At 44.8% G+C, this 22,730-nt stretch overlaps 1 protein-coding gene across 24 annotated transcripts in view; it reads left to right on the top strand.

The window, feature by feature from the left end:
* Positions 1 to 22,730, top strand: part of tcf7l2 (transcription factor 7 like 2) — a 91,788-nt gene that overhangs the window by 60,565 nt on the left and 8,493 nt on the right. For 14 of the 24 annotated variants that reach the window (XM_058620415.1, XM_058620432.1, XM_058620433.1 and 11 more), the window contains 6 exons: positions 13,660 to 13,792; positions 16,604 to 16,706; positions 17,956 to 18,042; positions 22,051 to 22,191; positions 22,298 to 22,460; positions 22,583 to 22,690. In XM_058620415.1, coding sequence (XP_058476398.1) covers positions 13,660 to 13,792; positions 16,604 to 16,706; positions 17,956 to 18,042; positions 22,051 to 22,191; positions 22,298 to 22,460; positions 22,583 to 22,690 — 735 coding nt within the window. Of the gene's footprint in view, positions 1 to 7,310; positions 7,647 to 13,659; positions 13,793 to 16,603; positions 16,707 to 17,955; positions 18,043 to 22,050; positions 22,192 to 22,297; positions 22,461 to 22,582; positions 22,691 to 22,730 lie in introns of those variants that run through there. The other 10 variants (XM_058620418.1, XM_058620419.1, XM_058620439.1 and 7 more) reach the window with 3 other exon arrangements.

Below are 22,730 nucleotides of genomic sequence, written 5' to 3' on the forward strand. Positions count from 1 at the left end.
GCCGTATTTGGCATGAAGAATCCCTTTCTTATCGACACTGAATTTTAATGCCAATACGCGCAGATGGCCGCCTTATTCTCATAGTTGTTTTGACATCATATTGCATTTTCTCTCTGTGTGTGTGTGTGTGTGTCTTGGGTTATTTTTTCCCCCCCTTTTATTTTCTGTGAATCAGAAAGGAGATCTGTCTGCACCACTGTACACTACTGTGCTCTCAACTTGCTGACTGTTCTGTAAAATATAGTACAATGTGTGGCGCCGCTTCCTTGTCGCTTCTTGGGGCATCAGCAGCAGCAGCAGCAGCACATGTGGGGAGTGAAAAAGGGAGAGAGAGGGAAGGAGACCAGGGCCTGGGGTGAGTGGGAGAAGAAGAGAGCAGAGCAGAATTAGGGGTTCCTCTGAATCCCCCCTCTCTAGATCCTCGTAACGGAGTTGGGATCAAAGTGGCTTGTTTTATGTGGCTGGTGTGGGACTTTGAAGTCACCGGAGTCACCTACAGCACTCACTTCATCAAGTTCACTAGTGTCTTAATAGCAGATCAATAAGTTTCAAAGTCGCAGAGTTAATTTGATAGTAGCGCTGATGTGATCACGCTGGGCCGCAGAGCCGCCTGCGCCGCTCCCTCTTGTCTCCCTCTTCCCTCCTCTCCTCCTCACCTAGATTGGACCTGTTTCAGGCTCTCAACTCGAATTAGGGCGCGATGGGATTTTGTGTTCGGTGCCTGCTTTCATAGGACGCCGTGCGTGAACACTTAATCAGTGTCTGTGCTGCGTGTCACAACAATTAAAAGATCATTTGTTTCACTCCAATTCAATTTACAGCGTTCGTTTGCACGGGGACTTTGAATATTTTACATCCACATTTTACATCCGTATATTTAATATTCATATTATGAAGACAAATGTGAATGAATGCAGTCTGAGCTGCAAGGAAGATATTACATTTTTATTTTATTTTGTATTATATATGTGGTATTTTATTCCTCTTCTATTTTGAGGAGCACATTATTTGGTATTCCTGGCATACTGAATAATATTAAATTTATTTCATGTTTATGTATAATTGTCAGACAGTTTATCTTCTTAATTGTAATAATATTATTATTGTTGTTAAAAAATAATAAGTTTAATTCTTTTCTTATTGTGAGATTCCTCATATATGAATATTAGTCTTCAAATTTAATAGCAAATTTGGTTTATTATAAAAAATATCTGTGGCATAAGAATTTAAGTCAAGAAGTACTTTCTATTATTTTATTTTTATATGACTAAGTTTCAAACGTAAACGCGTGGTTTAAAAAAAAGAAAGAAAGAAATGCGACAATGCCGACGGCTTTCGGAGATCGGAAGAGTCAGGCGAATGGAGAGAGCGCCGCTTTCTCATGTGCGCTATTCATTTTTTAAGATATAAAAAAGCAACACCATCTGTATTTTGGTGATCGGATCAGCACCAGGAGAACAAAAGGGCAATTTAGTATGTTCATCTAAGGGTTGCTAATGGTATTAGGGAGCCGGCAGGGTGGTCAGCAGGGGCCCGGCGCTCCAAGGTGAGCCCGCAGCTTGACCCCTGCACTCTCACCAATTCACTGGGCTGCTGGCATTATTGCCCCACATCTGCCATTTGTGTGCAGCTTTTTTTTTTAATTTTATTTAATAGTGGTGCAAAAAAAAAAGAAAAGAAAATGAGCTTTAATTTGACCCAAATAAGTTTCGGAGCCATTCTTTTTTCAATAGGAAAATAATTGCAGTGGGAAATTAATTAATCAGATTATTGCCCAGAAAGAAGAAAAAAAGATGGAATCTTTCTGCTTTGGAGAGAAAATATTTGCTTTTATGAAAAAAGAGCTTTATAGAAAGTTGCATGTCATTTTGATAAATCTCTCAAGACAGGTGCACTTCAGATATTAAAGGGCTTCATCTTTGTATCCAGATATTATTTTTTTTATTGTTGTAATTGTGGCAAATTTGATGGCGGCTGTGGTAATTGTTGTGTTCGGCAAAGCTGCCGCGGCTTGTGGCGAGGAGCGGTTTGTGTGGGACGCGGGTGTTGGAGCTCCTGGATGGAGCTGAATGGCTGCGGCGGGTGGTGCTGATGGAGGCTGCATGTGTGGTCCTGCAGCGGCCGGGGCTCTGCAGCGCTCTGCCGAGAGCGCCGGAGGTCCACGCTGCTCTAATGAATGTTTCATGTTAAATTTATCGCTGGCATTGTTGGCTGTGCAGCACTTTTCACACATGTCTTATTTCTCCATCATGTTCCAACAAAGGTGAAAAGAGAAAAATAATCCCGATCTCCTTGTAAAAAAAAAAGAAGAAGAAGATGAAAATCAAGCAGAATACATTTGTTGTGTGTCATCAAAAGAAAAGGAAAAATCCTGTTCTTTGAATTAAAATTTTGTCTGGCCGTGATCAAAATAATTTTTAATTTATGATTTCAATCCTTTAAAAAAAGAGAAAATCCTTAAAATTATGATTCAAAATATTTCTCTATTCCTCTCCCTTTTTTTCCGCGGTTCCCGCTGTTCGTGCACCATGAAATCTTGCTTCATTAAAAGTGTATTAATCTTGTCTCGTCTCATGGGAGGTACCTTAAGATGATGTTGTGTCTTTTTCTTTAAATTGTTGGAAGAAAAAAAAAAAAAATCTTCCAGATTTGGTCCCTGTCAGTCAGAAATAATTGTGTGCTTAATCTTGTCCCTGATGGATGACTTGGAGTTCAGCAATGGGCCAGCTCCAATGACAAATACAATATTAATATTCATTAACTGCTTTGACAATGCTAATTTTGATGCAGTAGTAAAGGGCCTTCCAAAGTTAGCGGCCAAAGCATCAGAGCTGAGCAAGGTGGCAAGATAATTTGTGCTGCTTTGCTGAGCTGAAGGCTTTTAAAGTCTTAAGCAGGGGGAGAAAAAGGCAAGGTACCACAAACAAAATAAAAGAGAAAGGGAAAAAGTTCAGACGCATTGGAAACCAGGACGGTGGAAGTAATACGATCAAGAGACGGCTACGAAAATTTGACACCTCCGATGCTGCATCTTTGAGCAAATATATATCGTTTTTTTATTTAGACAAAAAAAACTTTCAACAAAAGGGGATCATAACATGGTAAGTCAGCACTTTTGTGATTTTTTTGTGTTTAATCTTTTTGATCTTTTCAATTATCGCCATTTGAAGATCAATAGTGATTTTTTTTCTGCTGTGGTTGAAAGGCTCACAGCGGTGGTTTAGCGGATGGTCGGATCACGGCTTTAAGAGTGGGCTTCCTCTCTTCAAGCCACCAGTTGGCCGGGTTGAATTTTCTTTTGCCAGCTCTGCTGAAAACTATACGAGGCTTGTAGATATTTATTGGTATTTTTTTTGGTATTGTTTTTAACCGCTGTTGTTGGCTTGTTGTGGCAGGTTTGACTTTTGGAGTTGGGCTTCCTTTTCCCCTCTTTACGAGTCTGAGGAGAGTTGAAGCCGAAGTTAAAGCTGCTCCACAGTGACAGGCTCTTTTTGCCGATAAATGTCTGGGGGTTTTTTTTGTCTTTTGTGCGGCTGTTTTTTCCGGTGCTTCCTACTTTAAAAATTGTGTCTACCGACGGGCAGGACTGCGGTGCACCGTGACTGCAGCAGCTCACATCCTTTGCCCCGGATCGGAACACTTTCTATAGGCTTTCTTTTTCTCCCCTGACACTTTTCCTGCCCCGGCGTTTGTGTTTTTGATTTTGTATTTAATTTAGTGTGACTAGCGGTGAATGGAGCGTGGCTAGTTTTGGGGATTAATGACATGACGAGGGACACCCCGCTGCTTGAGTTTAGCCAAGTTAGGGCAACTCCTATAGACGGCACTCCACTACCTTTATGTCTGCCAAGGCGCTGAATGAAAGCCTCGCTCTTTCTCTCCGTCTTTTTGTTGTTCTTTCAACTTATCAAAGAAAGAGAGATGGACACAAAAGAGCTTGTGAGTGGGGATATGAAGATGGGCACGGGGGAAAGAGGGAGTCCCGGTCAGATGTGGAGAAGAGCGGCGCAGCCTGAATACAGTGCGTGTGAATGCATGAGGGGGCTGAGAGTGAACAGCTCTCCGCTGCGGCGGCGAGTGAGACGCCGTCTCCGCTCTGGGACCTGAAGAGCTGGCGTCCATAACTTGCTCCAGAATACCTTGGCTCAAGCCCGCTCCTCCGGCCGTTTTCTTATCGGCTTAAACCATCGGCTGTGAGTGAGGGGCTGCCGTAGATGAGGTGCTGCCCCCCAGTGGATTAGTGGCTGACATGGTGGTGGGAGTCTGCTTGGAGTCTGTGCACTACCACGAGTGCCAGCATGCTTGTTTTAACCAGGAACCGAGCAGCATCCCAAATACAGCTCTTTTAAATGGTAAGACTTTTCAACATCTTAATTACAGCTCTGCGTTTATTTTCTGCTGCTTGCCTTGGCTTTAAATATTTTGTTTGGATTGAATTTATTCATAGATGTTTCTCTGGGCTCCGTTTGGCAATTTATAACACTTATGTTGCTAAGTGACAGATTGACAATTTGGATAATGAAAGGCAGTGTTTGATGGCTTTGTCTTGACAGCCTGACAGGGTTCTATTATGCTAAGACATCAAGCTAAATGTGATTATTGTTTGTTGGACGGTGGAACAATTATATTAAATCTAATATAATAAATTCAATTATTTATGCTGAGGACAATTTTATACTTTTTGTGTATTTATTCACATATGAGGAGTTTTGATCATTTGTCACATCTGATCCTCCTGTGGTTCTGTTGACATTTAATGAAGAAGGTTAAAAAAGATTACAGTTAATGGCTGTAATTTCTAATATTATTTCTGCAAATGACATAATTATACTGTAGTCATTATTGTAAATGCTCTAAGATGGGAACCAATACTGTAGAGTATGTTGGACTTTTCCCTCTTGTGCTTTTTTATTTGATTCTTTTAAATGTTACCAAAGGAAACAATCATTTTGGTGGTAGTTCTTTTTTTTTTACTTTGCAAAACTTTTTCTTTCTTTCTTTCTTTCTTTCTTTCATTTCCTGCACGTTTTTGGGGTCTCGTACGAATATCTTAGCGGAACTGAGTATTTTCCTTTGCTCCTCCTGTGTCGTGGCGTTGATGCTATTGTGGCCGAGTGATTGGGAGCTGTCTATCACTCGCTGGCGAGCTGGCAGTTTACTTAAGAAAGTGCACGTGGGACAAAAGGAGATGGCAGGAGTGTGGCAGGCGGCCTGAATGGAGGGAGGGCAGGCAATTAGCCACCGCCTTGTCGGGGCTCTTTTACTTGTCAAGCTGGAGCCCCGGCGCTATTGTTGAAGCTGTGTAAAGGACATTCCCAGGGCTTTGTTTTGGCTTTAAGGGCCTCAGGACTGCCTGCTGCAGGCCAAGGAAAGAGCAGGGTCTCAACAGTGACAGAGAGGTTGAGCAAGAACAGAAAGGAAAAAAAGAGGCGTATTAAGAGAAAAGTCTATACAGGTCTATCTTTTCTGTCTATTAAAAAATGCCTTTTGTTAATTTCTCCTCACATAAATATATTTTTGTCCAATTGATTTCCCATATATTTTTTTAAATTTCCTTGCTTTAGTTAATTTGTTTTGATAATTTCCTTCATCAATAATCTTCACCAGCCTGTATACAATATATATTAAATGTTACTGAGCTGGGCTTGAAATAATTTATGCCATAAATATTTAATTTGTCATGGTTATTAGTCAGGTTCAGGTTGTTAGAGGTTATAAAAGGTAATTAAAAGATGACAAGTGTGTGGTTAATGATCGAAAGAAAAATGTAAATTATCTTCATATGACAAAAACTCATTTTGTAATAAGCTTATGACGTTAAGCTGAAAATTAAAACATCTTTAAAATATCTTTATGTGAAATGTTTTGTTTGTTTGAAAATAATTGTCTTATATTTTTTGTTAAGCATCTAAATATTATTCCCCTTATAATAAATATTTTAAGTTATTTTATATATTTGTTTTATATTAATTAAATATGTATTGAATTAAAAGCAAACATGCTATTTTTATGAGCACATACAGTCACTTAAAATAACAAATAAAAGCTTGCATTTGATGGAGTTCCCTTCTTAATGCACCAGGTCTGTAAATGCACTCATGGATGACAGATCTCTTGAATTTCTTTGTGCGTGTTGGAATGAGAAAAAAAAAAAAAAAAAGTCTTGACCACACGGAAGATTATCATTCGACAACAGCATAATGGGCTTGAAGGTGAAATAGTTGCGGCGAAAAGAGAGAAAAGGGGAGAAGGAGGCGGCGTGGAGGGGCTCAAGGCCTTGTTCACACGAACCGTGAATGGAGACAGAGTTGACGGTGGGGAGGAGGGGGGGGGGGGGTGGGGGGGTTGAGAAAAGGATTGTTCTGCACTGAGGTATTGTTTAGAAAAGAGGGTGCGAGGAAGAGGAGAAAAAAAGGGATCGAGACGAAAGGTGCCACATCGGTGTCAGAGTGAGGACTTTCTCTCCCTTGTGGAAAGTGGGTATGAAGAGGGGACTGTCAGCATCACACAGATAAAGTGACTGTTGGCCACACTTTGCTGAGCCTGCCCTCCCTTTGTGGATGTTGTTGTGTCTTGTTCCTTTTTTTTTTTCTTCTTCTTCTTCTCCTCTCCCTCTCTCTCTCTCTTTCTCCTCACTCTCACTCTCCTGCTCTCTCCTCTTTGTCTCCATCTCTCGCCTTGCTCGCTTTACCTTGTAGCCAAAGCTTTTCAAGCTGCCAGTTCGTCTCTGGGCATCCTGGAGGCACAGCAGAGCCCACACACATACACACACATGCTCTGCGAAACGCATACACAGACCCAAAGTACAGCAGGGATTTGGGTAATAACTGATTTTTTTTTTTTTTTTTTCATTCAGTGAGTGTGTATGTGTTTGTGAGTGTATATTTCTTTTTCTTGAGCATTGCTTGTGGGAAGACTGCTGCAGTGCTGAAAAGCTGCTCACAGTCGTTTTTCTTTCTCTCTCTGTCCATATTCTGGCTCTCACTTCTTGTACTTGTTGTCACCGGCATCAAAACTTTCACTGAGCAAGAAGAGAAGTCTGCTACCAGCTCAGAGCAAGAGAGACTCTGTGGTTATAGTTATAGTGTGAAAGATTTTTTGGGATATTTCTTTTCTTTTTTTTTTTATGCATGTGGGTGGGTGGGTGTGTGACTGACTGTGTGTGTGGTTGAGAGTGTGTACATGCATGTGTGTTTATGGAGAAGCGGAGGCCTCAGAGCCCTAGAAGCCTCAGGAGATGCACATGCTCTAATGTGAAAACCTGAGGGAGCATCAGGTCAGCCCGGCCCCGATAAAGACACATGCATCCACACCACACATCACACATGGCCAGCAAACGCGCCTGCACACAGAGAGGGAAGGAGCCAAGGCCGCTCAGACAGACAAAGACGAAGGAGAGGTGCAGGAGAAGAAGAGAAGCGGCCGAGAGGAGCGAAGAAGCTTCTCCACAGTGTAGAGGGGGGAAGGAGGAGGAGCTGGGGGGGTCAGGTGGAAGAGAAGTTGGGGGTGGGACACAGGGGGTCATGTACACACAGGATGGAGCTCCAGCCAGGCCGGAGGAGACGGGGCCCAAGGCAGGAGTCCTGGGCCACGGGCTCTCTCTCCTCCAGCAGGTGGGCTGCTGGCACCTCAATCTGAGCAGCTGGGTGAGTAACGTGGTAGTGCTCCCCTACTTCACCTCTCTCTCTCTGTCTTTCTTTCTTTGCTATTTCTTGCCACTGACGCTCTGCTCTGACAGGTTGTTGATGTTGTTGTTGTTGTTGTCGTCGTGGTGCTGGTTGGTAGTAGGCTGGCAAAGGGGGGGGCGGTGTTGACAGAGTGATGGTCAGCTGAGGTCTGAAGTCCTTATAATAATCTGCCACTTTGAAGACTTGTGTGTGTGTGTGTGTGGTGCATTTCCTGTGTATGCTCATGTAAATGTGTGGTAATTATTATAAAGTTATTATTATAAATTTGCTCAAACCTTGCAGTATTTACACAGAAGGGTTGAATCAGGAATCACTTCCACATCAAAATCACAATTTTTAACATTAATGAAATGAAAATTCCTGCAATTTAATTCATCTTTCATTCATATATTGAAGTTGTCCTCCCTGCAGTGGGATGCAGAACATGTTATTATTATTTCAAATCAAACTTCTATTGCAATCATATTAGATACTTTGTCCAAATCGCCCAACTTTTAAGTTTTGGCCTAAATTTTAAGATGAATCCAAGTTAAAAAGAGGACAAGATGGTAGTAAAAGTAATAATTATTTGACAAAATTTGATTTTTCTCAAACTCATAAATGTCAAATAAGATTTCAAGATGAACATCTCCCATTTTCTGTTCTTTCTTTTTTCAAAAATGTTGTCATCCAGTTCAATTTCTTAATTGCCTGGCATTCAGCTGAAATTGTGAGGGGCTGATTGCATTTCAAAAGGCAGAATTAAGTGTCGCTCTTTACACCGTGATACAATATCACCTCTCAGCGAAGCCCCTTTAACTCAGGTACGAGAGCTCAAGAGGCTGTTTACATTGAAAAGAAAAACGCTTTAACGCACGCTATGTGTGTGTGCGCACATGCGAGAGTGTCTGAGAGGTGATTTGTCTTCACAGAATACAACAGCTCTGCCAAACACCACTTCATATTTAAGCTATTTGTGCGCACTTTTATTTATCCGTGACATATCAGAACATGTCCTTTCTGCGATTCTTTTTGATGTGCCGACTATCAAAGATGGGAAGCGAAAATAAATGGTGACGAACGACTTGAGTGCAAGTGAAGAGAGCAGGAGGAAGGGGAGCAAAGGCTCTGGCCCACATAATATTTTTGTTCAGTGCTCTGATCAAGCAGTCGGCATGTCACTGCAGCAAAGTGAATAGATTAACTTTTAAATATCCTGTGGTCTCAGGAGCCCCCCACCCCCCGCCCCGCCCTCAGAGATGCAGCTTCATCAGCACCTCCATATCTGCTTTTTAACCACCCTACCCCCTGACAATTCCCAGGTTCTTAATATTGTAAGTTTGTTTCACCTCCAATTATTGACAAAGAAATATTTCTGAAATCAAGAACGGGATTTTTTGTTTTTTTTACAGTGTGGTATGATAGAAGATTGTGGCTCTGATAAGCCTTTAATATGTCAAACATTTCATATTCAATTGCTGTTCCTCTCTAAGTATTCCCTTAGATTGTCTGCTTCAATCCTAGGATTGATTTGACCGACTGTTACCATTACGTCTGTGTGTGTCTGTGTGTGTGAACATGAGTTAGTATGATAGTAGATTTGCTTGGAGATGAAGGTCTTCAGCCTGGAAGGGGCACTACATAGCCCACAAACAGGGGGGAAAAGCAGTCAAGTACATCAACAGATTTTAAGAGGACATCAACATGAGATGATTCATTAGACAAATGGCGGCACTTGTGTGTTTTTTTTGCTCAAATCTAAAGCACACTCACTCTCACACCACACACACACAAGCACAAATTGATCTCCTCAAGGTCCTTGGCATTGCTGCTGCATGTGTGTGTTTTCTGTGTGGTGTCACTTGCACACATGCACGTTTTCTGGGAGAGGCTCAGCGCACTCTGGCATCTTTTTCTGCTTGCTTTGGAATTTGGAGGCCTGAGAGAACCCCAATTCATCACACCACTGTCATCCCCCCCACATCTCTCTCTGTCTCTGTCTCTCCTCTCTCCTCTTGGCCTCCCATCCCCTGCCCCGGACCTCACTACAGCTCATTAGCGCCCCGCAAGCTGTTGTGACAACTCATCATATCATGACATAAAGCAGAGAGACAGAGGCTGTAGCCTCTGACACTCTCCCCTTCTCTTTTACTCTCTCTCTCTCTCCCCACTTTTGACTCCCGGCCGGGAGGTCACCACTTTTACATTTAGGGTTCATAGTGCCCCTGCAAGGTGCCACCCGGCAGAAACGCAAGGCCAACAGCTTTTTCCTGTCCGGCCTCCACCTCTCTTGTCTGCCTCTCTTTGTCTCACTCCGTCCTGCTGTCACTTTCTCACCCCCTCTGCCTCCTGCTGTACACCCCCCCCCCCACCATCTCCCTCCCCTGAGGTCTGACTTGAATCAACTCGTTCTTTTGTTGTCCACTCCCAAAAGGCTCTTTTCAAAAAAGAAAACAGCAGCATTAGTCACCCGTTACTATGAGGACATATATTTTACCTGCACCACAGCATGAGGCAGGAGTTTTAAGAGTTGCAGGAGTTTTTGGCGATTGGCGGCTATGCTAGTAGCAGGAAAATGAATGTGCATTGCAGCTAAAGCCAATAAAATCAACCCTCCACCTGACCTCGCAATTGCGTTGTTCCATTTCAGTTGTATAATGACAATAAAGAAACTTTCAGCAGCACTGGTTAAAAAATAAAACCGATTAAAACTCATCTTTTTTGACCAATGTGAATGGGATAGAAGTAATCAGAATGACATCAAAACACAATTAGGAACATACACTCTATGGACATGAGCCTTGTAGCTGGAGACTAAAAGCGAAATAGAAGGAGAATAGAATAGAGTAAAATAGAATAGAATAGAATCAATAACATAACCAGAGGCAGCAGCTACTGTTTGTGTCTGCTGTCTGCACTTCACAGCGCTGGCCTTCCACAGTGGCAGGCACTGTATGTGTCCTGGATGTGGAAGGAGTCACAGTGTTCATTGATGTTCCTACAAGAGTGTGCCCTCACATTTTTCTTCAGGGTCTTTTGAATGTGGGAAAAAAATGTGGCGATCACGACTGGAGAGCGGCGCCTCAGTTTGTCTTCTGCTATATTTGTTTGTTGTAAATGATGGAGGTGGTGGGAAGGATGCAAGTCAGCGGGGGTGTAGGGGCAGGAAGTGTTCTTTTCTTTTCCCCTGGCTTTTGTGGAGCAGGAGAAGAGCAAAGCCTCCCACGTCGACTGCTTTTGTCCCTCGGTGCTCGTGTGAGCTGTGTGCAGCTGAAGCACCCAGCAGCCTGCCAGGCTCTTTCCTCGGTTGGTATTGTCCCGCGCTGGCCACGGGGCAGGTGTTGGACCACGTTTTTCACAGGGACCACCGAGTCCTGTGCTGGGGTCAGCGTGAGGCAAAGTCAGTGCTGCTGCTGTGTGGGGGCGATGTTCATGTGGCATGTAGAGTGTTCGTGTGAGCTGGCTGAAGACATGAGGCCACAGAAAGACCACTCTGTCTCCCTGACCATGAGTAGAATGAGTGATCAACACTGTACGTGCCAGTTTGATGTGCAGCATGTTAGGATGGTAGCATGGAGTAATACTAGGAATACAAACATTTTTTTTTTTTTTTGAAAATCACACAAAGTCACACAAAGACTATATATAAAATTTAAAATGTTTTAAAAGTGAAACCCAGGAAGTAACAGATAGCCAATGTTTACTGAGTTATCGTCAGTAAACTCTATTTTATATACAGTCTATGGCGTCACATCTGGCCAGTCTATAGTGGAGTGAACTGATTGGAGGCAGGAGTCAGTCCAGCCTGTTGCTCTTTGCCTCACTTTGGGGCAAAAAAAGCGTACACTGTACAGTAGACCACAAGTGACGACAGACTCTCTCTCCATCTCTCAGTCTCATATATGTACCCACTCACCAAATTGTCTCGATGTGGACTCAGTGGATGGGCATTTTGAACTCTCCTCTCAATGACCAGAGCCCGTGGACAAAAGAACTCATTTAAATGGCCACTAAAGCCTTTCAGCATGGAGAAATGAAGAATTGATGACATTCTTTCACATCATTACCCGAGGGAGGAGCAGGGAGAGGTTAAGAGGTGAGAGATAGGGAGGGGTGGCAAGAGAAGAAGAGGAAAAGCGGACAGAGGCCGCATCTTCTAGCGTTCAGCTGGCGACTCATCAGGCTGCAGTTGGCAGCCGGCGTAAACTCCCGCCTGCTTAGTTATTCGTCCATTTCTTTTTTCTTTTTTTTTTACCTCTCTTTTCTAGATGTGCAGATCAGATCAGAAACCCCTATGCAATAAGAAGCGTCTTGGTTTGTGTTTCTTTCTAACAAATCCCACTCCGTCTACCGCCCCCTTCCACCTCTCGACACACAAACACACACACACACACTCACACCCCCAGCGCCCCACTCTCCTCCTCTCCTCCCCAGCCTTTTCAGCTCAGGGCTGTGAATGAGTCCCAGGAGTCTCTCGGCCTCCCTGGAGTTCTGCTGGGGTTCATTAATCTTTCATTGGGACCATGGCAATAGGGAATGCCCCCCCCCCCCCCATCTCCCCTTCCCCTCCATCCCATCCCCCACCCCGCTCCCTCACCGGTGTCACTGTCGACCAGACTTCTGTACGGACCATACACATGTTTAGCTACCTGGTGAAAATGTAGCCTGAGTGGCCTGTTGGTGTGTTCATGTTAACCGTGGCCCTCAAACATCCCACACAGGTGATGAGTTTGCAGCATTAAGTTCTGCTCACATTTGTCTCTCGCCCTGGGCCCACAGCTTTGGATTTGTATTGACAATGAGCATCGGGCAACTGAGCATCTTATGTATGTATGCACCAACCCCCCCCCCCCCCCCCCCCCCAACCCCCACCCCCCCAAACCAACATCTAGTCCCATTAATGTTTTTCAAAGTCTGTTGGAAATGTGCCACAGTGGAGTTTTTTTTTTTTTTTTTTGCATGGGATAAAGTCACTAATGAGGGTGTGTGGCCTATGAGAGCGCTGACTTGTACACACACACACACAAGCAGCGTGGTGTCTCACTCCTCTCCCCCCTGAACACATCATCCATGTTATGATAAGCCTGATTAGTGCTGCTTCTTTGACTGCTGAGGGCAGGATAAGGATGTGTGGGTAAAGAGGCGAGGAGCAGCCTCTGCTACCAGCCTAATCTACAACAGAGCTCTAATCTGGTTATCTAGTGGTCGGGGACTGTGTCTCTGTGTGTGTGTGTGTGTGTGTGTGTGTGTGTGTGTCCGTCCCAGCCCATCCTGATGAGAGGGTCTGAGCTCCAGTTAACGCAGGGGCCCACGGCAGCACACCCCTAAAGCTCCACTGTAATCTTTGGGTAATTGAAAAAAAAGGGGGCCTGCACCACTTAGGACCACAAAGAGAAGATTACATAGCTAAAACTAATTTGGCAAAAATGCAGAAATGGATTTTCAGCCCCACCTCCTCTCTCCTAACCCTTTTATTACAATACACCCCTACCCTCTACGAATCAGGCCCTTGGGGGCCGAGAAGTGAAAAAGGGGGAGTGAGGAAGCGGGGAGACCAGGAGGAGGAGAGCGGAGCAGAGTGCTGACTGGTGCCGCTAATGACTGTGGATTTACACGTGCTGCCTTGATTTTCGTGGTTACAGATGATCGATTACTCCGCTGCAACCGTGGTTAAAAGTGCCTCATCACACGTCAGGCCCAAATGTGAACTGGCAACCCCCCAAGCCTCTCAGATTGTGTTACTGAATTCCAGGGTGACACCGCAGAAGTGTTTTTAATTACAAACCACACTATTTTCACTGTGGCTTGGTGGTTTGGCGCCTCGAGAGTACCCAACATTTGAGCTCTTCTACTGAGAGCTTTCAAACCAAGTTGTAATTCTGTGGCCGGCGCCTGCAATCTCTGAGCTGTAACCCAAATATTAACACCAATGCCTTCCCTTTTTTTTGTTCTCTCCCCCTCTATCTGCATTCTCCTCTCCTCCTTTTTCTAGTCTAATAAGGTTCCAGTGGTACAGCACCCTCATCATGTGCACCCTCTCACACCTCTGATCACCTACAGCAATGAGCACTTCACACCGGGGAACCCCCCACCTCACCTACAGACAGACGTGGATCCCAAAACAGGTAAAACACAACTTTCTTTGACCACTTCAATTTGAATCATTTATACAGATGTGTTGTTCAGATTAGCAACGCGCCACGTAATCCCTGCACAAACACAAGATAGTACAGTTTAGTTCATGCTGTCAGGTTGGAATTTCTCAAGCAAGAAACGTGTGGCGTCGTTCAGAAAACCAGAGAAGCAGCTTGTGTCAGATAAGGCACTTGAGGTCTTTGACACTATTTGCACTGATGGGCGTGTGAATGTTTTTTTTATGCCCTCCTGCCTTGTACAGGTTCTCCATGTTTGTCTTTATGGCGTCTGTCTGTCTGTGGACACATTCCAGTGAAAACAAGTCCAAGATTCAAACATAACTCGAGTCATATTTGCAGCACAGGTGTTCTGCCGTTTAAACTGATGTGCTATAACACCCCTGTGTTCTGTGAGGTCACGTTTCTGTTTCACATTATTGTCACAGTCGGACAAAGTCAACTCGAGTGCTTATTGTTGAGAACTGCTGCTCTCATATGTTACTAATTGATTCAGTCGTCACGGTCGCTAGCATAGCATGGTTTGGCAGCAGCGGAAAGTGGCGTTAAGTTTGAGAACGAGAACCAGAACAGTGGCGCTCCAGCCTCTCGTAAGACATGGGAATCCAGCACAACGGCCCCAGCCTTCCTATGACTGCAACTCCCAACTGCCAAGACTCAGAACAAGACAGCCACTGTAGTGTGAGGACCTCACATGTAACTACTGGAGAGCAGGAGAGCAGGAAACACACACACACACACACACACAAGGGTTGTGAGGGCTGATCATGTGCAGGTTTAGTTTTTCTTCTGGTTAATTATGTTTGACGTCACAAATGCTCTGTAAACAACCAACGCACTGGCGAAAAACAATGCTGCTGGAGCAGGAAACATGACACTCGACAAAAGAAAGCACCATTGTTACACTTGTACATCTTTCTGTTCAGTCGCCTTTTCAAACTCGTGTGTGCTATAATGTCACCAGAAAAGTGTTGTTGTCACTCTCGATAGTAGCTGGAATAGTCAATAATTTATCGCAGAAATGAAAACTACTCGTGTCAATTCCCATTTCCAGATGTTTGCAGGTGTTAGCGTTTTTAGTTGGTTTTTTTGACTAGTGGAAAAGCACCTTTTAGAAATTGTGTCTGCTTTTTTTGTTTATCCACTCTGGCCACTTGAAGCCTGTGGATTCAGATTATCCACGTTTAACAGTCAGAGTTTGCTCATGTACATTTTTTAGCCAAATGTGCATCATTTCTAAAAGCATCTTTAAAAAAAACCCACTTCATTTTGGTAACTTTCATTCAGCCTGTCCTTTCAGGTTAATGCATTTTCGGTGCAGTGAATAATTTCATGCTTTTCAAGGCTCTCCAGAGGCTCCAGTCAATGTTTTAGGTAATAATGTCCCCTTATTATAATGGCCTTTACAAGGGGGAAGTAATTTACCAGCTGCTGTTTAATGTTGCGCTTAATGAAGCCACTTAATTGGGCTCAGTGTTAAATTGATTAATTAATGAGCTATATTAGGTCTTGAGCAGTGGCTGGCGATGGGATACTGTGAGTGTGTTCCTTTTGTTACAACATTACTCCAAGACCAGTCTTGTTTTCTGTATCGACAAACGGCTGCACAGCCCATTGTCCATCAGTAACTGGATCCCTCTCAAGAGTCTGTTTCTGGAGAACGTGGATCAGCTGTGAACATAGGGTGTAACCACCAAGACTGGCCAAGTCCTAATCTGTGAAGACTGAACTGGCTCGTCTTCGGCCGTGTTGGCATCGGCCAAGAATACTATATCTGTGACGACAGCTGCACGGGTGCAGGCCAGCTGTGTGGAAGAAGCGTACCTCAGCCAAAATTAAAAGTCCTCTCAGTTACTGGTGTACGGAACGCGCATACACCTCCCCTGCTGCGCTTCTACACGTCTCGTGTTCCCCGTTTCAAGTTCGTCGTGTCGTCGAGTTATTTTTACACGCGCGGTGTACGAAGACCTTTTCGTTCGTGTTCGTTCAGGGCAGCTCGACGATGCAGTCTGTTCACCTGTCAGCTGTCACGGAAAGTAAAAGCAAAGGCGTGGACCATGTGATTCCCCAGCAGTTACCTTCAATAAGAGCTTTCCTTAAATCCATGTCCTTGTTTGTCTTCAGGGGGTTACATTTATTTACGTGATGAATGGAGAGCATAAGCCACGACATACATCTTGTTTTTACATTTGATAGATAGTGGTATTGATAGATCGAGTCAGCAACGGATAACTGATACGTTTTGGCCACATCACCCTTCCCTGATTTAGCTGCAGTGTCCTTATGTTGGTTTACTTGCATACAATAGTGGGTGAACTGCGTATACATCCAGGCAGTGTGCCAGTGTAAATTAACAGGCAGATTCTTCCTGTAGTCCCACGTTGAAAGCGCTGTGATCGCAGAGAAATCTCTAATCACATTGTGTTTCCGTTAACTTCTAAACCTCAGTCATTTTATATCATTAATCTTCTGATTCAGTAGACAAATGTGACACGAGTCGTGTTGGTGTTTTCTCCTCACCTCTCTCCCCTCTGCCTCTTCCAACACATTGTGCAGCCGCCGCTGCCGCCTCAAAGGCCTTTGATCAGAGAGTGTGATTTAGCACTGCGTACACGCGAGCAACAAGCCCTCTTCCTCCCATCTGCACTCCTGTGATGTCGGCCGTGTTCAGATGTGAAACTCTCAACAAAGAATGAATTCATCAGTGACAAAGATTCTCTTTCTCTGTCATCATCTTGTCTGACCACCTCCTTCTCCGCTCCTGTCTCCCTCTTTCTTCCGCAGGAATCCCAAGGCCTCCACATCCTCCAGATATATCCCCTTATTACCCGCTGTCACCTGGCGCTGTCGGCCAGATCCCCCATCCGCTAGGATGGTTAGTACCACAGTAAGCGAAACCTTTTTTTATTACACTTTTTACTGCATAATGTCATTTAAACTGTGTGAAAAGATTGGATCAGAATAAGTAAACAACAGCGATTGCATGTGCTGACTGGGTGGATAGGAAGACAGTCAGTCATACAGAAGCTAGAGATGCAGCGATAAGTTGATAGTAGTTGCAGATAAACTTAATTATTGATAAGTGAGTCTGATGAGAGTGATAGAGGTGATGACGGATGCTTCTACCCACTCTGTTAGCTCTATCTCTACTAATTCCACTGCTTAGGAGTTAGTTTTGGTGGATTTAACAGCTTAGTTAACAGCTGGGTCGGCAGATTTGTTTATTATGTTACCATCCGTGGTGCAGAACCAGAAATACCTGCACATACTGCTTGTACGTGGTTATTCGATCAGCTGATCCGTTGTTTCAACAATCGACGACTAGTATGCTATAAAGTAGTCGTTAGAGGCCGTCTTTGTCTCTTGTTGAGACACGTGAGACAAAGTCAGAAGCTCGAAGCTGATCTTTGAATGTTCTGTCGCACTCACTCGTGGACCACAGCGGCCTCACTGCAGCTTTCTCAGCTCCTCGCCAACGTCAACCTGCGACTTTGTGGCAAATCCTGTTTTGCATGTGCCTGTATGGTCCAATTAGAGTAATGAACCGTGATTGCCTGTATTTTACCCACAATTCCACACGGGGGCTCTCCCTTGGTAACTCTTGTCAACACTTGTTAATATGACAAAAGGCTACAAATTAAGCTCTGTTAATTTAATGTTTTCTCACTGCGATCTAAATACCGAGAGAGGCCCCGAGCGCAGCCATGGCGCCCTTTGATTTGGTGCACTTTATTTTGGTATAAATTTACATTCATTATTGTTTGTCTTTGGATGTGTAGACCTCAATTAGCGTGATGGCTCCATTAAAGAGACCCGCGCTTCGTCTTTAATTATCACAACAAAACACCTAGTTCCAGCTCGGGGAGGAACAGGGCCCCACTCTGTCGACACAGAGCGAAGGGTTATGAAATTTAATTAGCCATCGCTATCAAGATTTGTGGCATTCAAATTGTTCAGAGTTTTCCTCCCTTTGATCCGCGCTCTGCAATCCCCCAGATTTTTGTCCTGATCAAATGAGAATAAAGAGGCCCACGGTGGGGAGAGACGAGAGACAGAGGGCTTTACCTTTCTCCTCCTCCATCAACCGTGTTCCTTTACCTTCTTGTCTTTCTTCTTTTTTTTTCTCCACTTCCTAGGCAAGGTCAACCTGTTTATCCAATCACAACAGGGGGTTTCAGACACCCCTACCCAACTGCGCTCACTGTCAACGCATCCATGTCAAGGTGAGTTGAGCCCTAGGTAGCTTAACACATGCACACATGCACGCACACCTTTTGTCAGTCTCTCCTATATTCACTGGTGTGGGTTTGTGTTGGCTGTGAGGACATTTCACAAGCAACGCACATGCACGCTCACGCTCACGCTCACGCGCACAGAGATGGAGAGCTGCAACTTCTCCCTTAAGGAGCGCTCACACTCCCCATCTCTGTGTTCAAAAGGCCAATTCTCCAGTGTGGGGCTTCAGCTCGCATGCTCAAATATTAATTATATTTATCATTTTCTAATGAGGCCCCTGAAGAACATTTACCCCCGCTGCATGTCAGGCACATCTGAAATAAGCTGGGCCATGTCCTCGTTTTGAGTTTCACTTGCCAGACGGATAAACAAACACAGCAACACTTTGAAGGGAACTACATATAGGGGGGTGAGCGGGGGGGGGGGCTGGCACTTGGCACTAGTACTTTGGTCCAGACCATTAGGGTCCAGCTCAAGTGCTGCCGGGGACATTAATGCACCCATGGGGGAGATTGTGTATTTGTTGCCATCTTGTATACATGTCTGTGTGTTTGTCAGTTGGTGTTAAACTGCTTATTTTGCCCCCTGAGGGATGTATGTCCTCTATATTGTGTGGGAAGTGAAAAGAATTAATTTTAGACAGGCTTAAAGTCCCATGATTTGTGGCGTCTGTACGAAGAACAAAAAAAACAAACAAACAAACAAACGAGCCTCCCGCTCTCTCCACGCCTTCTGCTCCTCCCCCCTCACTCCCTCCACCACTCCCCCTTTACCCACATTTGCAGCAGGGGACTTTAGGACGGGGCTGGTTTAGAGTCTGGGGATGAGGCTTAGCTTCAGTTTAATTACAGCCTGATTGGAAAAGCAGCTCCTGGGGACGGCATGTTTAGACCTCTGTGACATTGATGGATCATGTAGACGCAGTGGGGGGAAATCACAAGGGAGAATAATGTTGGGTTTTGTTTTTAGTTTTTTTGAATAGCACAGAGGATTAGATCAAATTGTTTGTTCACTCATCCGTTTGGTTTTCACGGCTCTTCAATGCTCCACCTTGCCTTAAACACTACTCCCTAAGTCATTCTAGAGCAGAGTGGTGTCTGGATAAGAGCCAGACTCCTGCCCTCCCCTTTAGCCCATCCAGAGGAAGTCTCAGGTGCAAGGGTCAGGCGGTGGGTCTGTGCAGACATCGGCATCTGGCAACAATACCCACTAAACCTGGACCTCTAGTGACTGCTAATTTGGTCCCTTAATGGCAGCTTCTACATTGTGATCATCTTATTTCCAGTGCAGCTAATTGAATATACTTGTGGAGGGGTGTGTGGGGGACTGGTCATGGGGAAGAGCTAATGCCCTGTGATGAGGCCCCTAATTGAATTAGTATAACTGAATAGATGGAGGGCTCTGGGAGCTCTCTGGAGAATGGGAGGGTTAACACATCTCAAAAAAAAATCCCCCCCACCATACAAAAAAAGCCCAACAAAATTATGACTTTGACAGGGCGGGGGGGGAAAAAAAATAATTGTGTTAATTGCGTCACCAAAATGTCCGACTCCTTTGGTACGTCGCCTTCAGCGAGTTGGTTTTGTTAAAAGAAAGGAGCAGACTGTTGAGAGCGCGGGCTGGCTGGAGGAAGAGGAGGAGAAAAGACACTGTGGCCTTGTACTCCTGTCGGAAGCTGGGTCTGTGCAGCGGTATCAGTACCCCCCCCCCCCCCCAGTGCTGCAGCCCGAGACGAATTAGAATGCAGAGGATGAATGTGTTACCTCGTAGTCCTGTGATGAACACCTTACACCTGTGTCCTGTTTAAAATACATGGTTTTTGGACAGGAGGGGAGGGGGGGGGACCAAGGAGAGACGAGACAGTCATTGCAGCAAATGAAAGACATTATTTTGATAATGGGGTTGGAGCCAGAGCAAGTCCCTCATATGGTGTGTATGTGAATGTAGTGTGTGTGACAGGTGGGAGGATATGAAGGCCCCAATGCCCCTTATGCTTAAGCCTGCCCTTTGATATGTTCCCCCGTCATCCTGCTCCCTCTCCTTTCCCGAGGAACAGGAGAAGTGCACTGGCCGGATCATTATACATTAAACAGGCACGGGGGCTACTGCTTCGCACTGGCAATTAAATGGCACTGGCTGACACTGGGCTTGCTGCGCCGGTGACCCCCTCCCTCCCCCTCACGCCTTCCCCAACACCGCCAGCTATTCTTACCTTTCAGATTGAGACGTTGGAGCCCCAGGGTTGGGGGTCTCTGCCGTGTCTCTGTCTCTGTTGGTTAAATTGGTCCAAGGCGCCGCTTGCTGCTGATGAGCTCAGATGATGATGATGATGCCCCCATGCTTCAAAGGGATGGCCGTCATGTTTAAACCATAACCTGGGCTATGCAGTGGCAGCGGGAGGAGGAAAGGGAGGGGAGGGGAGGGAGGGAAGGAGCACGGAGGTGGTGAGGGGACAGGGAGGAGTAGAGGAGAAGAAGGAGAAGAAAAAGAAGAAGAGGAAGAGGAGAAAAATAGATCTTGGAACAGAGGAAATTTTAACAAGTGCACCGAGAGAGGAGGGAGGGTGAACAGGGAGAGAGGAAACGGGAGTGAGTGAAGAAAATACAGCAGCCCTAATGATGGGCGATATGCAGCCACTGCTGCCGAGCTCCCCATCAACGGATGACATGGCACAAACACCAATGTGTCAGTGATGAAGGGAGAAGAGGGGAAAGGAGAAAAAGAGGGAAAGAGTTTGAGGGGGGAACGCACTGGCACTCCCCTGAGATGGCCTCCAACAGAAACTAGTTGTTCCTGGCAAGTTTATCCTCATCATTATATTCTGGCTCGGAGCCATGCAGCCAGACACAGCCGGATAATGAGCTGCTTTAAAAAAAAAAGAAGAAGAAGAAGAAGCATTATTCCTCCTTTTTTCCCTTCTCCCTTCATCCTTCCGTCTTCTCTTAAATGTGTGTGTGTGTGTGTGTGTGTGTGGTCACACGGTAAACACACATACACACACATGTAAATACATACATACACCTTTTTAAATAACCTCACACGAGTCATAAGTGTCATATATACACATTTAGAAACAATACGTATATGACGTGGAGCTGCGATGATGAGGGATGAAGAGCTGCTGACTCTGCTGGATTGTGCTCGACTAGTTTGGGACTTTGATACGACATTTTAATCTAGTTTCAATATTTCTCCGTGTGAGATAATGGCAGTGCTTCACCCCTGGTCTTTTCTTCTCCTAACTAAAAGTTATAAAATTAATTTAAAAAAAAAATAGTTTTTTCACTGATAACACAATAGCGTTATCAGTGAAACTCGGAGCCTCTATGTTTAATTTCCCTGGCTGTTATAGGTGAGAACTTCTTATGAAATGAGAGTGTTTCTTTAGGATCTGAGGTGCCTCCGCTGTGATAAAAGCTCTGCGTGACACTGACACGCGAGTCTGCACACACTCGCCATGACGAGTTGAAAAGTTCAAGGTGCAAAAAGAAGTTGTATGAGGGGACACTTTACGGATTGAATCAGTCTCAGTGAGGCCGCGATTAAATAACGATGGGTTAAAAAAGATTTGTCCTTGTGCACACAATATAGATTCAGAGCTATTTTACTGAGGGTTTTTGTCGTAATTTGATGTAATATGTCTGTGTGAAAAGCTGCCCTGGCTTGATTCTCTGCGTGAATAATATGACACTTGACATTGGGACCTGACAATTATTTTGACGAGAAAAATGTACTTTAACACAGTCATTACACTAATGCTGGAATCAGCCTTGGGCTCTTTTACATGGAGTTTTTTTGTGTGTATGTGTGTGTGTGTGCATTTATGTCTTGGAGCTAATTCCATTTCTTTGACTAAAACTGAAACTCTGCACTTAGAGTTTGATATTTGCCTTTTGAAAGAAACGGAATGGAATTCAGCCCCGGCTGCACTGCCTTGTGTATAAATGTGTTCCATCTTCTCATTTCACCCGTGTCCATTCTGACGATTTACACAGTCTTCTGTCCTCTAGGTTCCCCCCACACATGGTGCCCCCTCACCACAGTTTGCACACCACGGGCATCCCACACCCAGCCATCGTCACACCCACCGTCAAGCAGGAATCCTCCCACAGTGACATCAGCTCTCTCAACAGCTCGTAAGTAGCCACTTCCTCTGGAATCTTTTTCTTCTTTTTTTTTTAAATTTTATTTAGGACCAGCAAATTGTTGTCAGGGCTCATCCTTTTCTGTCTCATTTAACAGGAAACAGTCAGACGCTAAAAAGGAAGAGGAGAAGAAGAAGCAAGTCCACATAAAGAAACCTCTGAACGCCTTCATGCTCTACATGAAGGAAATGCGGGCCAAGGTGGTGGCTGAGTGCACACTGAAGGAAAGTGCTGCCATAAATCAGATCCTGGGGCGGAGGGTGAGTCCAGATTTACCAATCTTTATAAATTGTGGCACTCCAGGGACAAACCTCACCTTTTTTTTTCTTTTCTGGGTGACGTAATAACTCATATACCTGTGTTTTCATCATCCATGGCACAGTGGCACGCCCTATCGCGGGAGGAGCAGGCCAAGTACTACGAGCTGGCCAGGAAAGAACGACAGCTCCACATGCAGCTGTACCCGGGCTGGTCAGCACGAGACAACTATGTAAGTTTTTAAGTTTTCAAGTCGTTAACTGCCCGACTTT

Source organism: Solea solea, chromosome 21 (genome assembly GCF_958295425.1).
Source record: "Solea solea chromosome 21, fSolSol10.1, whole genome shotgun sequence".
Taxonomy (NCBI): domain Eukaryota; kingdom Metazoa; phylum Chordata; class Actinopteri; order Pleuronectiformes; family Soleidae; genus Solea; species Solea solea.